Source organism: Apteryx mantelli, chromosome 1 (genome assembly GCF_036417845.1).
Source record: "Apteryx mantelli isolate bAptMan1 chromosome 1, bAptMan1.hap1, whole genome shotgun sequence".
Lineage (NCBI taxonomy): Eukaryota > Metazoa > Chordata > Aves > Apterygiformes > Apterygidae > Apteryx > Apteryx mantelli.
Window position 1 is genome coordinate 44,653,921 of NC_089978.1, and position 15,700 is coordinate 44,669,620.

The following is a 15,700-nucleotide window of genomic DNA, read 5'->3' on the forward strand; positions in this document are numbered from 1 at the left end:
CAGCTACTTTTCCTGCAAAGGTAATACTGTTTATCACAATACAGCCTATTACAAGTGGTTTTAACTCTTATATGTAGAACAGGATCTTGATGGATCATAGAAGGCAAGATTAAGATAATATACCATTTTGACTTAAATCCATCTCCTATGAAGCCAAAAGTCAAAATACTATTGTTTTAATAAGAGAAGAATAAAGACAATGGTAAGAAAAACTTAAACTCTCACCAAAAATTTCTCCCACAGTTTTGTTTAGGAAGAGTTCCATAAGACAGTGATGTATGCCTAAACAAAGAAACTTAAAGCCAGATTGTGCTCGTATTGTGTCTAGACTCTACCTGATGTAAATAGAAAAAAATAATAATTTTGTTCTTTCACTGTTGTTTCAGATTTAGAGAAGTGGAGTAGTCTGAAATTTTTAGATGGAAATAACTTTGAAAAGAATAAAGGAAAATTGAAAATGGAAATGAGGAATTTGAGAATAAAAACAATCAAGGCACAGAAAACAAATATCTCTCACAGATTGCTGTGAATAAATGTAATTCTTTTTGAAGGTAAGCATATAAGTAGAATAATCATATTTCTATTGTGTATGAATATAATGTGTTCCAAAGGAAATTCTGAAAATAGAATTAAAATTAAAATTGTAAGATCATCAGGTTTCTGTGTAGGAAAATTGATTGTTAACATCTTCATCTTCATATTTAATTGCAGTTAGAATTCTAGAAGTTTGTGCGTTTGGCTTCAGAAGATTCAGTGAGGCAAGATTTGTAGAGAGGTAACACCTTCTATTAATATAGGTGATTTAGTTTGGGAAAAAAATGAGCATGCTTGTCTGTGAAAGAGACAATAGTTGTAATTCAAAACCCAACTGACTGTGGAAAACTAATATTGAAGATTTTGCAACTGGTTTCTAATTAGTATAGAGGAATATACTAAAAAAAAAATCAGTGTACTTATGTGTTAGAATATAGTCTAGCTTGTGTCAGGAAACGAAGATTACCTTCACACTGCATGTTGCTGTGCTGCTGTTAAAAGGAGATACGTCTTCCAATCAAAGGTCCTAAGCATGAGGCTGTATTTATCTTTACAACCCCAATGGTCTAAAAGGTTTCCACTAGGAAAGCTTTATTACCTATAACTGGAATTCCTCCCCAAAATTGGTAGTGACAGAGGACTTTAAGGCTGCTGTATTTAGACCATGAAATGTTTCTTAAAGGGTCAGCAAGGCTCTAAGGAAAAGAATATATTTGGTAGGCCTATTCTCAGAGCCTGAATAACAGAATTTCATATTCCATTAATGGTCTTAGGATTCAAACTGATTCAGCTGAGCAGACAGAAAAGAATAATGTCAACTCTAGTGCCAAGGCAAAAGCTCAGTGTATCGTTACTGCCAGAAATGATCAATCAAAAGGGAAGCACAGATGACACTAGTATATTTACTATATGTGATTTATTAGATCAGATAGTCTAATTTTGTCTTACTCCACTTCTATACATCCTGAATCCCCTGCTTGCAGTAATTCTCAGTCATAAATTGGCACCCATAATCAGGCAGAGTTGCGCATGTGCAAACATCAGAAAGAAATAAAATAGAGTATTTTTATCCCTCTTTAAATGTAATGAGTAGCTGCCAATTTAAATTAAAAGAGGCTCTAAGATCTCTTCTGGCTATGGTTCATCTGTTACATGGTGCAATGAAGCAACAGGATCTGTTTTCCAGTGTTTCACAGGCTCCTAACATGCAGAAGATGCATTAAACAATATGATCAGAGTCCACATGCTTAAACTGAATATAGGATTAAAAAAGAGTTACAAAACCGCTCCTTTGATTCCTACATTTTCAACAAAGCCCCAGCGCAGCAAAAGGCTTGCTTTTTCTGTGTATAATTTGTGCAAACATTCAGGCTCCACCTTCAATGGACTCGCTTTTAAGAAGTATAATATTGACAGGCAGGTACAATCCAAAGCTACCAAAACAATTATTTTGTTGATTTAATTTTAATTTTGCTTTTTTTCAGACTGCAGAGCAACAGCTTAATCATTATGAATGAGAGTAGAATATTCAGACTTTGCTATCTCTTCACTTTAGTAAGAACCAATTCTCTTCCCTTGAACTGCATGTCTAAGTGGGAAGGCCATAACCCATTTGAAGACAAGATCTTGACAAAAAAACACTATAATATTATCTACTTTTCTCTTTTAAAAATTACAGTTTAAAAGTGATTAAATGTACTTTGATGTTTCTGCAGTTAAAACTCTCGGAGCAATGAAAATTGTTCTTCCATTCCCTCCTGGTCCTTATGTAGCACTGTCCTTCAGTGCTTTTGATTATCCAGCTCCACAGCACCTGTTCTTGAGAGCAGTATCTGAACTTGCTCCTGCGTATTCACCTATCTATTCCTATAACAGACTGACTTTTCTCTTGTTCACTAACTGTGAACAGTTTTTATGATTGTATAGGGCATAAATCCTTAATCTTTCTCATTTTCCAACTTCTTAAAGTTTGTGATTAACAGAGTATTCACTGTGTAAATCCTGGTTCTCATGAAGTTATCGTTCTTGTCGTCTGATAGAAAAATAATCATTTCACAGTCAGTAAAATCCTAAGCAGTGCTGACAAAGTCATGGTTGCTTGATGACTACAACACAGGCACCAGCTCTTCCGATATTTAGGGAAGCCATCTGCAGAAAAAAAGATACAAATTAACGGCACAGGAAGAAGTCATGCAAGAAAGGGAAGAAGTGCTGTGTCAACGTTATTCTGGAATGGTCAAAATTAATGGGAGTATAAAAAGCTAAAAGTAAATACAACCCACTAATATCCTAGTGTTGCACTTTTAAAATTGCTTACTCATATCTTATATCTTTCAGTTGAAAATGTAAGAACAGGAAGAAAATGTGATTATAGAATTGTTGCCAGTTAATGGCACAGTGGATGTGGATTTTATTCCTATTTTTAGTATATATTTTCAGTGGAATTTTAGATGAGTGTCTTATTGTTCTATTTAATTGCAAGCTCTGTATAACAGAGACAGGTTCCGGTGAAGAGCTGTATAGTAAATAATTAGTTTAAATATAAATATCAAATTTTAGAAATATTTAAAAATTAAAACACAAAAGAAAAAAAGCCTCTATCTCCCATTCTTAGAAAGTTTAATTAAAAGTGGAGCAAGGGGATATATCACTTCTTCCACAGTATATTACATATTCCTTGAAATCTTTGGGACTTACTTCAATTTCTCTGAATATCTTTTTGATAAATCTTTAAATATTTACATTGTCTCTTGATTGGCACAACACAGTCTGTACAACACAAGTTCCTGTGATATCCGAGTAGAAAATATCTGATCTACTATCTACTCTAAGATTTAGCTGTTGAAGACAGCCACTAAAAATAAAGCAAAGCTAAAATGACTATCTGAGATGTGGATATCAACACTGTAAATATCAAAGACAGGACTCAGTTGCATAAATATCCTGTGCCATTTGGGAAGTCCTATGGTATCCAAGCCACCTGTATGGGACCAAGGAGCCATGGAAGTTCTCCTCCTTTCTGGAGCAACAGACCCCACAGCACCTCAAATGATATAGATAACTAGAGCTGAAATCTAGCAGTTGATCGCTTGACTTTCTCCAGGTTCCTCTTTTCTAATTAAGAGTTTTCTTCAGCTGCTTCCACACAAGACATGTTGTAGAAAATACTGTTTCAGAATTACAGGTCTAGGAAATATAGCAAAGTCTGCACAAGACCTGTCCCTTTTTGCTGTAGGCTGTTGAAAGACAGATGTGACAGTCTAAGGTGTCCCAAATGCACTAGATGCCTCTGTTGGGCAACTTAACAGAATATGAATTGGCAGCATTGAATTGACACATTGAATATGACAGTAACTTAGTCACCTAGATCAAAGGGGGGTAGCTAGCTAAATTTAGCTGTTTTCATCTGAAGCTGAATCCTACCCTTACTCTCCCAGTGAATCCTATCCCTAAAGTGAAGCCCAATCTTAATAATTACTATTTATAATATACTGTCAGCTACTGTCTGTTTGAAATTTTTAAATAACCCCCTGTTTACCTAATAATTAAAAGTTAATCAGAATTTTAGAATAATATGTGAGAAGCCAAGTACTAGGTCCTTGCTCTTCCTATTAAGGTGCATTTGCACCTTAAAGTTTGCACCTTAAATCACATATAATCCCTAATGAGTTATAACAGTGTTCACTATAAGATAACATCATAAAATCTTGTTTCTGGCTAAAAAGAAGAAAATCCCCAATGTTGTGGGAAAAATAATGTTTTTATTTTAATTTTACAAATGAAGAACTAGCACATAATATAATAATTTTGTTCAAAGTCACACAGGAAGCCTGTCACAAGACAGAAAGAAATTAACTGCTGGGTTTTGGTGTTACAGTTCAGCTGCAAGACTACTCTTTACTAATGCATTAACTTACATCAGCCTTTGATGTACTGTTGGATATTAGCTAAAAGAAAAGCAAGGACTTTTTTTGTAGAGACCTATTTTTAAAAAGTAAGAGCCAAAATGATGATAGACTAGAATGTAAAAGTGAGAAATAAGTAGTTCCTGAGATTTCTATATATATATATTTTTAAATATATTGTAACATCTTTATTTAAAATTTTTTTTAGGTAGTTTTCACCTGCAGGATACCATGCAAGCAAAAAAGGTTGCAGCCATAGTGTGTGACAGGGAAATTACCTTTAAAATGATTTTTCATAACATTATCACTGTGCCTTGCTGATCTATTATAATTTCAATCCATGAGAAGTGTAGATGTTATCGCTGCTTTTCATGAGTGGATAAAGAATAGCATCATTGCATTTATACTGCCTCTTTTCATATGTTCATGTAGAACGGTAATTATTAAAAAGTTACCTAACATGCTAAGGATGAAGTGCAAAGTCTGGGTAAATGAATGCATGCATAATTAAGTGTTCACAACCTGAAATGCTGATACTAGAGGCCATAGTTTTGTCCCTCATTGAACAGGGAGGGCAAGGAGGACCAACACCTGTCAGCAACATTCTGTAACATGGTCTTTCAGGAGGAGCGCTAAGGCTCAAGAATTATCTAAAAACCATAGCCCTAGGCGTCTTCTGTTGCATGGTCTAAAAGCTGTAACTCAGCTTTTCAGCAGTTCATGTTGCATCCTGTGGTTTGTACAGTTGTTACCTACTTGATGTCGCAGCTGTAAGAGATGAAGCTACAGTGCAAGATCAGTGAAATCAAGACATGGCCTGTGGCCTTTAAATCACACTAATATGAATAATCAGCTATCTATCAACCATTTATTAATCAACAATCTATCAGCTCAGAGATTAATCCGTTTCCCTGTTGAGTTCCTCAAGATCCTCAAAAGTGTAGTTTCATCCCTACTTTTTTTTTTTTAACTTTATACAGTACTTCATTAGGAAGTAAGATACAGTTCAAACTGACAGAGGCTGAGTCACAAGGAATTTTATATCTTTAGCTTCCTAGAGGATTAGTGGAGAAATACCTCTATCAATTTTGTATTCTTTGAAAAGAGAACAAACTCCTCACCCTGGGGAAAATTTGAATTTGCTTTCTGTAAATAATACTACTTTAAATTACATTAATGTACAATTTTTTGTGGGTTACTATTTATTCTACATACTTTTCAGTCCCTGTGAATTAAAGATAAATTCACTGTGAAACCGCTTGATTTGTGCCTATGCACAAATATACCTCCACAAAAAATATTTGTCAGCTTACTGAACTTGTGGATAAATTGTCTAGAGCAACTTAATAAGTTTCCGTTTACTGAGGGATCTTGCAGTAGGAAGAGTATTATACCCAGCTGGATGCAAGCTATCAGGTTCTGGGAGAAATCCACTCAGAGTACAAAAAGTTAGACCAAGGGCTCTGCACTCCTCTTTTAGGCTACGGCTTCAGCTCTCCTCTCTGCTGCTAAGGTTGCTTGGCTTCAGGAAGTTCTGTGGGTCACTGATAAGCAAAAGGTTTCCATGTTCTGCAGACTGTGACCGATGCCTCCACTTTAGTCCCCGAGGCAAAGACAGGGTTACCAGTACCAAAATCATATGGTTCCAGTATTCCTAAACAGGTTCAAGTTTCCTTTCGAATTAGTTTAGCAGCTTCAGACACTATTTCAAGATACAAGGATGAATAGTTGTAGGAGACTGAATCTCTTCACTTGCTGAAACTAACATGGAAGAGTCAGCACCTATGTTATGCCACAATAATAATAATAATAATAATAATAATAATACACTATAATTAATGCTACCGTGCAAATCGAAGCAGAGGCATTGCATGTTGCCAGCTCTCTGATTGGTGTCCAAATGCAGTTAGTCATGTTGTTTATGTGGACTGGTGGATTTCGGGAAACAAACTTTTCATATGGAATTCCCATTTCTTACAGAATGTCATAAACATGCTCTCTTGGCATTTAATTAATAATAGAAAAAAAAAAGAAAATGGACATTTTCATTAGCTTTACACAGTATCTGTCTACATTTAAGATTGACAATACAAGCTGCCTTTTATAATCATAAAGAGAAATAGGCATTTGTGGGGTGTAATTCATCTGGCCTATTTTAAACTTTTATTTTAGGATGAGATCACGCTTTCAAAGTGTGTACTTTTTATCACTGACTTTAAAGGGAACTTAGGATGAATAATTCCAATGAAAATATCTATAATACTCAAAAGAATTACTTTCCAGAAAGTCTTAAAACAGAATTAAACACACACACACACACACACACACACACACACACACACAGAAAGAAAGAAAGAAAGAAAGAAAGAAAGAAAGAAAGAATCCATTGTTTCTTGTTAAGGCTTTGCTATGGCTTCAAATCTTTTCAAGCACTACTGAGACATAATAAAATACATTCCTTCTACAAATTAATCACTACTCTCCAGCTTCTTGCCCTGTACTACAATTTCAGTTACACCTGTTAATTAATATATAGTTCAACATTTGGAATATACATATAGGTCAACATTTCAAAATGTCTATCAAAAAGAAAGAAATGGAATAGGAGAATGAACTGAAAACTTGACTCCCTACATAAACCGTTTTCATATGAAGAATCTTCAGGACAGGCTGGTCACCAATTAAAATTCCAGATTCATTTTGACAATTTTTATAACATTTTTTCTGCGTTAAGAAAGATGAAAAAAAAATCTATAGATATTCAGCAGAATAAAAATTGGGTCTGATGGATAACAAGATAATATTTTAATGACTGCTTATTCTGTGTCTGTGGGTTTTTTTGTTGTTGTTGTTTTTTTTTTTCTAGTTACCTTGGAGCTAATTGTCTCCTTTCTTTCTCAGGAGAAACTTCTAATATAACAGCTGATAAAATATTGGGACTACTTTTACAGCTATGGCAAAGCCAGCTGCATTTCCTCACACTCCCCCAAAATAATGCTTTTGTGAAGTTCTACCAAAATATCTTATAGAAGAAAAAAAAAATCAGACTTTTTAAGTACCTGTGTCCATTCATTAGTTTGAGGGTCATATGATTCCATAGTGTTCAGGTATGTTTGACCATCATATCCACCCACTGCATATAATTTGTCACCAAGGAGACAGACACCAACAGCATCTCGAGGCATACTCAGTGGAGCCACCATTGTCCATGTATCAGTTTTTGGATCATACCTAAAGAAGAAGAAAGGAAACTGAATGTCCAGTGAGAAGCTAAGTGATTCATTGTGATCTTCATTTGAATTATAGTCTCCCTTTGGGGGAGAAAAAAAATCGTGAGCACCCTATTCAAAATATTCTTTTAGCAGCAGAAAGAAAACATAGATTTATTGTGTTCCCAATTCAAGGCTTTTAATGTTGATTAGCAATTTTTGTTCAGTTAACATTTCAGAATAAACTAAGTACTTCATCAGGTAAAGTGCCATAAAATGAAATATAAGAAGGACCATAAGACCAAAATTTGGATATATGTATAAAATACCTCCATATAGGATATATAGGATAGAATATTTTCTTTACTATAATAAAAATATTCTTTCTAAAATTAGATTAAACTATACATTCTAAATTATTAATTAATTTAATAATTAATTTCTAAATTTATATTACTAAATTCCTAAAATTATATTACATTATAGTCACAGCAAGAAAACCTCCTTAAGGGTTCAGGGATAATTTTAATTGTCTTGGAGTTGAATTGTCCTCCTGATACTTGTTCAAGTGAAGACAGTAGTACTGTTTTCATATTTGTATGTTCTTCCACAGTAAGACATTAATCACTGTAGAACTTTTAAAACTGAAGGTAAAATTCTCCTTACATAATGTTACTTATTTAAAAATTAAATATTTAGTCTAAGCTGACAATTTAGACTTTTACTATCAAGGTAGAAATTAGATAATTTCAGAGACAAATTTGTTGTGTCTATTTTAGACATCTATTGCAAATTGGAAATGAATCACCTTCTGATGGTGCCTGTCAACTGGTTACTAAGGATGTCTGGAGCATTAGCTTAAACTAGATATCTCATTTTCAGGTGACTAATGTTACCAGAATAGAATATTGTGTCTTAGCATGTATGATAGCATTTATCATAGTATTATTATATTATCATAGTATCTGAGTACTCCTCAGATGAACTAGTCACTCAGCTAAAATACAGAAAGTGAGTACCATAAGAAAAATATCTAATGGACAAGTCCCTGGCTGTGGTATTTCATGATGAACAAAGTGATGCCCCCATGCATTAGACAATGTGCAGAGCACCCTTCAAGGAATCATACCATCATATGGGAATGCCAGTCTGTAGATCCCAGGCAGGCTTTGTTGTGAATAACAAATTCTGGATTCTCTTTACTTCCTGGAGCTGTCTGCTCATCTTTTTTTCTTGGGCACTTTCCAGAATTTACAGTGATCTAAAAATTGTTATTAAAACCACTATTGACAACTTGTCTTAATGTATCACCTTTCAACCTACCTGTGCTTAACTGGTACTTGTAAGAAAGTTGTCTTCTTGTTTGCTAGTATTCTGGTTGGTTACAGTTAAAAAATAAAACAAAACAAAACCACCTTCCTGTTTCCAGACACCTCATACTAAATTGACCTACATTATCCTGAAAACACAGTCCTACACTAAGCTTCTAAGAAGGAGAGCAGGACATTAAGAAAGAAGTTAGAACTTTAAAACTTAGCTGGCTTTTCACCCTCAAACACTTTCAAACACTCCTGTGTTCCTCAGGGCATGCAATACATAGCTTCATTTTCATGCTGTAAGACCACTAGTTTGGCTTGCTGCTAGAAACCACAAGTTATTTCAGATTCTTTGAATTAAAAGAAATATTATTATCTTTCATTATTTTTGAAGGGCATCATGGGAAGCCAAGGAGAGACCTAGAACCAATAACTGTGGTGGAAAGGACTATTTGTTTAAGAGAAGGAGGCTGGCATTAAGCTATGGACATAAATCACTTTCTATCACTTGGTCTCAGGCTTCTGTCCGTGAATGGATGCACCTACAAATATAACTGTAGCCAATGCTACATTTTGCTTTGTTTCTAACTCTTACTCGGTTATTATCCTCCTCAGTCCTGTTGTGTTTCCACTCATTTGTGGTATTGCAATTCAGCTGAAAAGAGAAGTGTTGATTTAAAATCACCAGTTCTGAATTTTTTTTTTTTCTCTCTCCAGGAAAAGTTGGCATTTTGTACATTTAAATGAGAGCTTGAGCCAGATCCTTCCCCTCCCCCCCAAAAATCCCTCCATATTAACCTCTCTAATACTTTATTTTCAGGTGTTTCTCCAAGAAAAAGCTAGAATCCTATGTTAAGCATTTAGCCTGCCTTAACAGTGCATTGGAAGTTATTGAAGTTCCAGAGAAGGAATTAAAAAAGTGGTGTCTTGAGCACAGAAGCTGGTAGAGCTAGTCAAGAGGTAATACTAAGCAAATGGTATGTCTGAAATCATGCTACTCTCCACTACTCCAGTATCTCCATGTACATTACCTCCCTATATCAGCTAAAAATGTAGCAACTCCAGTTCCAAACCTGTTCTTGAGAGGTTCAAAGTCACATCTGCCATCTTGCAGAAGAATGCCCTGAACAGCAGACTATAATCTATTCAGGTGAGGACCCTCTCCCATGCTTTAAAATTGGCTCCATAATGCAGAAAACAATTGCAATTAATTGTTCCAGAGAGAAGCAAATCAAGAAATACGGAATGAGCATAGCTCTCACCCAAATGAAGATCTGGGTTAAAGTCCCTGCTACAAAACCCTAAATTTTTAATTACACAGCCACTGGATAGTATACAGCAACAGCCCTTAGAGCAAAAATCCAGGCAAAAGCCAATGTGGTAAGCTATATATCATGTTCTCTCTTGTGTTCCTACCCCCTCTTTCACTCATGAATCTTTTAACTTTCTGCAAGGTGGTTATTTGCTGTTTCAGCATATACGGAGAATAAGTTCCCTCTGCACATCTTTCTGAGTCTGTAGCCTTGTAGTTGACACACTCTTGAGACCTGAGATGTGCACCTGAGTTGTCTCAGGCTGAGAAACACTGAAGCCAGCTTCTTTAGTCTTGTACAAGTCCTCTAACTACTATATTGTTATATAAAATTATGTATCAAACCACTTTCTCCTACTTTTTGAGAGACAGTATTAGCTATAAATTTATTTCTTTGGAGAGATGAGTTCTGTCCTTATGTGTTCTTGTAGTCTGATATTACTTAACTGGGAGTTGATAATAGTATTGAAAGTTGTATATAAATATGCTCTACAAAAGAGAAAATTCTAGGCTTTTTACCACTAAGGTTGATGATGGTAACGTCATTTTAAGTATTTCAGTCATCCATATTTTCAATAAGCAAATTGTAAGAATACTGTTGGAGGTCCTGCATTATATTTGAAAAATCAGAATATGTGAATCTTTTTAACATAAATATTTCAACAGCAATGTTTTAGTGTTTTTTTTTTCTATAACTGCTTTTTCATTCATAATAATGACCTCCTAACTGAGCAGTAACAGAATTACTTGTTTTTATTGTAACCTTGGTTAAATCGTTCTTGACAGATAAATACATGTCAGGAAAAAATTCTACTCATCCACTGGCTATTTATCTTGGTGGTTTCATCGGAACTTCTCAGAAAGCAAGGTGGTAGGATGCTGTGTTCAACTTCTTATGTCTAGAATATCATTAAAATGATAATGTTGTTCATTTTACTTTCTTTTTTATTCATTTTCATTATTTCATTTATTGTTTTTTTTCTATTTTATTTCACTATCTTTCATTAATAAGTTGTATAATCATATAATTATACAATAGTTTTAATTAATAGCTAGAATTATTATAAATGTCTATTAAAACTTGATAGAAGAATACTTTAAAACAATGCTTGAATATATGAAAGTGAAATAAACATGCAACAAAAGCCAAAAAATGTTCATTTTGAATGGATTTTTTAAAAGACTGTGTGACTTTTTTGACAAAAGCATCATATTCCTCTAGCCAAAAGACTTTCACAACCTGCTTTAGCAGTATTCATTGTATCTTCACTTGCCTAAAGGAAATCCTTTACAATCACATCAACTTCAGAAGAGTTCAGATTGGGAGTCCTAATTACTGCTGAACAGGATTTTAACAGGAGCATTCACAAACACATATCAGCTCTCACTAGATTTCCATAATGTCAAAAATATTTTTTGAATCATTATGTGTTTTGACAGCTTTCCTGGAGAAAATTGATATTTGAATAAAGCACATCCTTGCAGGCTCTATCAGAATGACAAAATGATTGAAGTAACAAAGAGAAAACAGATTTGTTCCTGAGGCAGAAAGAAGACAGAGTTAAAAAAGCCTGATGCCATAGATATTGACAGAAAGTAAAACTTTCTGAGATGTCTAAAATAACTTGAAATAATAGATCTCACTAACACTTACTAGTCCTTGGTTTCCTAAGTCACTAAGCTGTTTTTATTTTTGGAAGATGAGCCATTATTTTTGAATATAATAATAGGGACACTAAATCACCTCCCAGCAACCTTATATACCTAACACTGGGATTTTTCCTGTCTTAATGGAGTCTGTGACTTAATTCACACCTACCCTACGCAAACTAATAGGCTTACAAGTTCTTATCTGTTAGCTTCAATTTTTATCTGAAAGCTAGCTGCCTGTCAAGCACATTTATCCACATTTTTTTGTTATCAGTGCACAAATACGTACTTGAGAAACACTGTATAAACTGTCATTCACATGCCATTACATAAGATAGCTTAAGCACATGAAGTTTAGCTGCTTGTTACACTTCTCTTTAAATGCAAAAATGATGGAATGTGAGTTCTCTTTGCCACCAGAAGGGTTTTCTTCTCAGACACACAAAAACGGAAAAAAAGCTTTCTTATAAGTACCGGTAAGTAGAAGTAGTTTGAAAGATTTCTACCTTAGAAATTCTGTCATTAGTAGTCTTAATTTGAATATTTACTTCCCTGAAAGTTCTGGTTATTGTCCGTTATAAGTAGAAGGCCAAAAGATCCTGTAAGTAAAGAGGACATGGAATTTCTCTGATGAACTTTCCATCTGTTGGAGACATGGAAATCTAAAGTATTTTGCAGTCTGTGATCTGTTCTGCAACCTTCTTTGCTTGGGAGAAGGAAAAAAGTCTAAAACTGAACAAAATAACTTAAGGAGTACGTTTGCAAATTTTATATGTTGGGACACTGGTAGATGCTAAGCCAGATTCACCAGAAGCTACAATTGTCATTTAATAAAAGTTTGACTGCTTCAGAAAAATATCAGTCCCAGTTCCTATCTTCAATTGCATGTCTAGATCAACCAATTACTTCAATATATCTACTTAACTTTGCAACCTGTACATATTTGGAGATATATTTCTCCCTATTTTATTTTAAAGTGTGTAAAACCCTCAACAGCAAAAAGCCCAACCTTCATGAAACATTTGAATAGTATCTTCAAATTGCACATTATAATCATTCCAGCTGTGCCCTTGTGCCCTACCAGGCATTCCTGATTTACCGAATATCCATTTGCAAAATTCAGGGTACTGTAAATGAAGTATGTAGGACTTTATCAACGTATCAGGAAGTGGCAGCACCGCCGAAGGAAGTGCTGTAGTGTGCTGAAAATAGGCATCACATAAGCAGTTCTATTTCTCTTCTTTGTTCAGATATAGCTTAAAAGTTACTAAATACATCTAAATACAACTTGGTACTATAAAATTGTTTCAAGCCTGAATTTTTATCTCTGTAATGTTTAGTTCTCTGCAATGTGTAATATCTTCTTAAAGGAGATGTGAAAAGACTGTAGTTTTGTGTCCATGATAATATATAATAGTAATGTGAAAAAGTGTGAAAGAAAATAAACTCCAAATATTTTTTTTCCCCACAAACTTCTGTGGAATTTTTCAAGTAAATAGGAAGTAGGTATTTCATTCATTGCCATTCATTGGCAAACATCAGTTTAATTTCACCATAATTTAACTGAGAAAATGATGCTTCCAGATTTCATCTGGTATTCAAAAAAAAAAAAAAAAAAGCTTGTACAATTATATACTGATCGAATACCTTTCTACATAGTCCAGCAGGCGGGAACAATGGTTAGAAGCAGGAGCATCATGGCCTCCAACTGCATAAAGAAATCCATCGCATGTAGCTACTCCTACGCCTCCTCTTCTCTTACACATTGGAGCACACATATTCCATTTATTTGTGTGAGGATCGTAATATTCCATTGAACTCAAGCAGGAACTTCCATCCCGACCTCCTACTGAATATAACCTAAGAAAACCCACACAAATAAATTTGTTAATAAAACAAGAACTCAGAAATGAGGAAGTAAAAATAAGGAGTGTCTGTTTCTTTATCTATCATCTGCAACAGAAAAAAAAATGTCACCTCAAACTCATACGAATTTCATATGTTCAGGAAACATAGATGTTTTTAATGTATTACCAAATTCACATTCTACTTAGTGGTTTGCCCTCCTTAATGGAAAGCAGCACTACCTAGTTTTGAAGAAAAATTATAGTGCATGAATTGTAAAACTAAGAGTAAACATGTGGAACAATAGTTGTGGCAAATTATTCACGTATAATCTAGAGGCTGAAACATATTTGCTTGTCATCTGATGAATAATTTTGAATAGCAAACAGATTTTTAAAAACCAAAGCCTGTTCAAAGACAATGACCAAATAGAAAAGGATAGTAAATTAACCAAATACATTGCTTGCTGCAAATAGCTCACTGAGCTATGATTGGTGCAGAATACAAATCACACCACCTCTTAAAATTATATGGAAACAATGTCATTAATTTTGGCATCGGTTATGTATTATTATAAAATGAGATGATGGTAATACTATTTAAAAGCTGTAAAGGAAATACTAAGTTTGATTCTGCAGAATCTTGGTTCTTCTAAAATACGCTGTCTAACTAAGCTCTCACGTATTAATAGAACAAACAAAGGTTAAGATACTGCACAAGTTTAATTAGAGACATGGTTTATCATCTATATTAGGAGAAACTAAACAGTCAAGTATTCTTCTATCTGAAGAATATGAGGGAAACAGTTCAATAAAAACATGAATGATATGGGAAAGCTTAATAGAGAAGTTAGTTAACTATTTCACACAATGCTAGAAACAACTGGCATAGTATAAAGTTATAAAACAATATCATAAGACAAAAAGGGAAGGATTCTTTCCTTTTTCCTGAAAACACAGAATAAATGCAGCATTTGTTTTTTAAGAGAATATTGTGAAGAACAAAAGGATAAATGGGTTCAAAATGAAAATAAACAAATTCAAAGAGAATGAGGTCATTGGTGGTATGGTTCAGAAAGTCCTAAACTGAATATGATGGACAAAGGGCTTAACAAATGTATGTGTATGGACCTTACATACTTTCTTAAATATCCATTAATGTTCATTGATGGATACCAGATTCAAGGCTGTTTCTGAACTATTTCTATTTCTACTTGGCAAATTCTTATCCTTCTGATCTATTTCAGACTTTGGGTATAACCTAGTATGACTGTTCTTATTTGAACGAAGTGTTGACCGAAAACAACACTGTGTGTTTCCAAGAACAAAACCATGGAAGTGGCAGGATTAAGATAATAAAAAGTATCCATAGAAGGTTACTATAACAGCAGTAGTATACTGATATCAGGAAACAACAGTTTTGAGAAGGACAATTATTGTTTTGCATTTATATGACATGCAAAAAATATGTATTTTGTATTATACAATTTACATAATTTAATTTATAATATATATTTATAAAACTTTATATTATAACTTAGAATATAATTCATATACTTGTTCCAAAAACTTGATGTGTTGACATTCAACTACAATAATAATAATATGATTACAAAATCCATGTTTTTCAGCTACTTTGTTAAAAATTCCTGGAACAGTCCACAAATATCACTTTATCAATTGACACTGACAGAATGCCCAAAATACAGTATATTGCTCTAATCACCTCCCCCAAAAAATTAAGCAAACAAAAATTTCTAATCCGGTGATGATAGCTTCTCTGTGTTTTTATCATGCATCTAGGCAGTGGGAGTTAGTCTAACTACTGTTGTCTTGTATTTTACTATGCTATCTTCTACAATTCTTTAATACTGAATAGATTCACAAACTCCTAATTCTCTCCTCTTACAATAAATAAATAAACTAGTTA

The 15,700-nt window shown here is 33.9% G+C and overlaps 1 protein-coding gene across 1 annotated transcript in view; it reads right to left on the reverse strand.

Annotated features, from left to right (window-relative positions):
- Positions 1 to 2,622: 2,622 nt before the first annotated feature.
- Positions 2,623 to 15,700, reverse strand: part of KLHL1 (kelch like family member 1) — a 262,591-nt gene continuing 249,513 nt past the window's right edge. Inside the window, exons 10-12 of the mRNA XM_067289682.1 lie at positions 13,574 to 13,786; positions 7,499 to 7,670; positions 2,623 to 2,682 (exon numbers count right to left, since the gene is read on the reverse strand). Coding sequence (XP_067145783.1) covers positions 2,623 to 2,682; positions 7,499 to 7,670; positions 13,574 to 13,786 — 445 coding nt within the window. The remainder of the gene's footprint in view (positions 2,683 to 7,498; positions 7,671 to 13,573; positions 13,787 to 15,700) is intronic.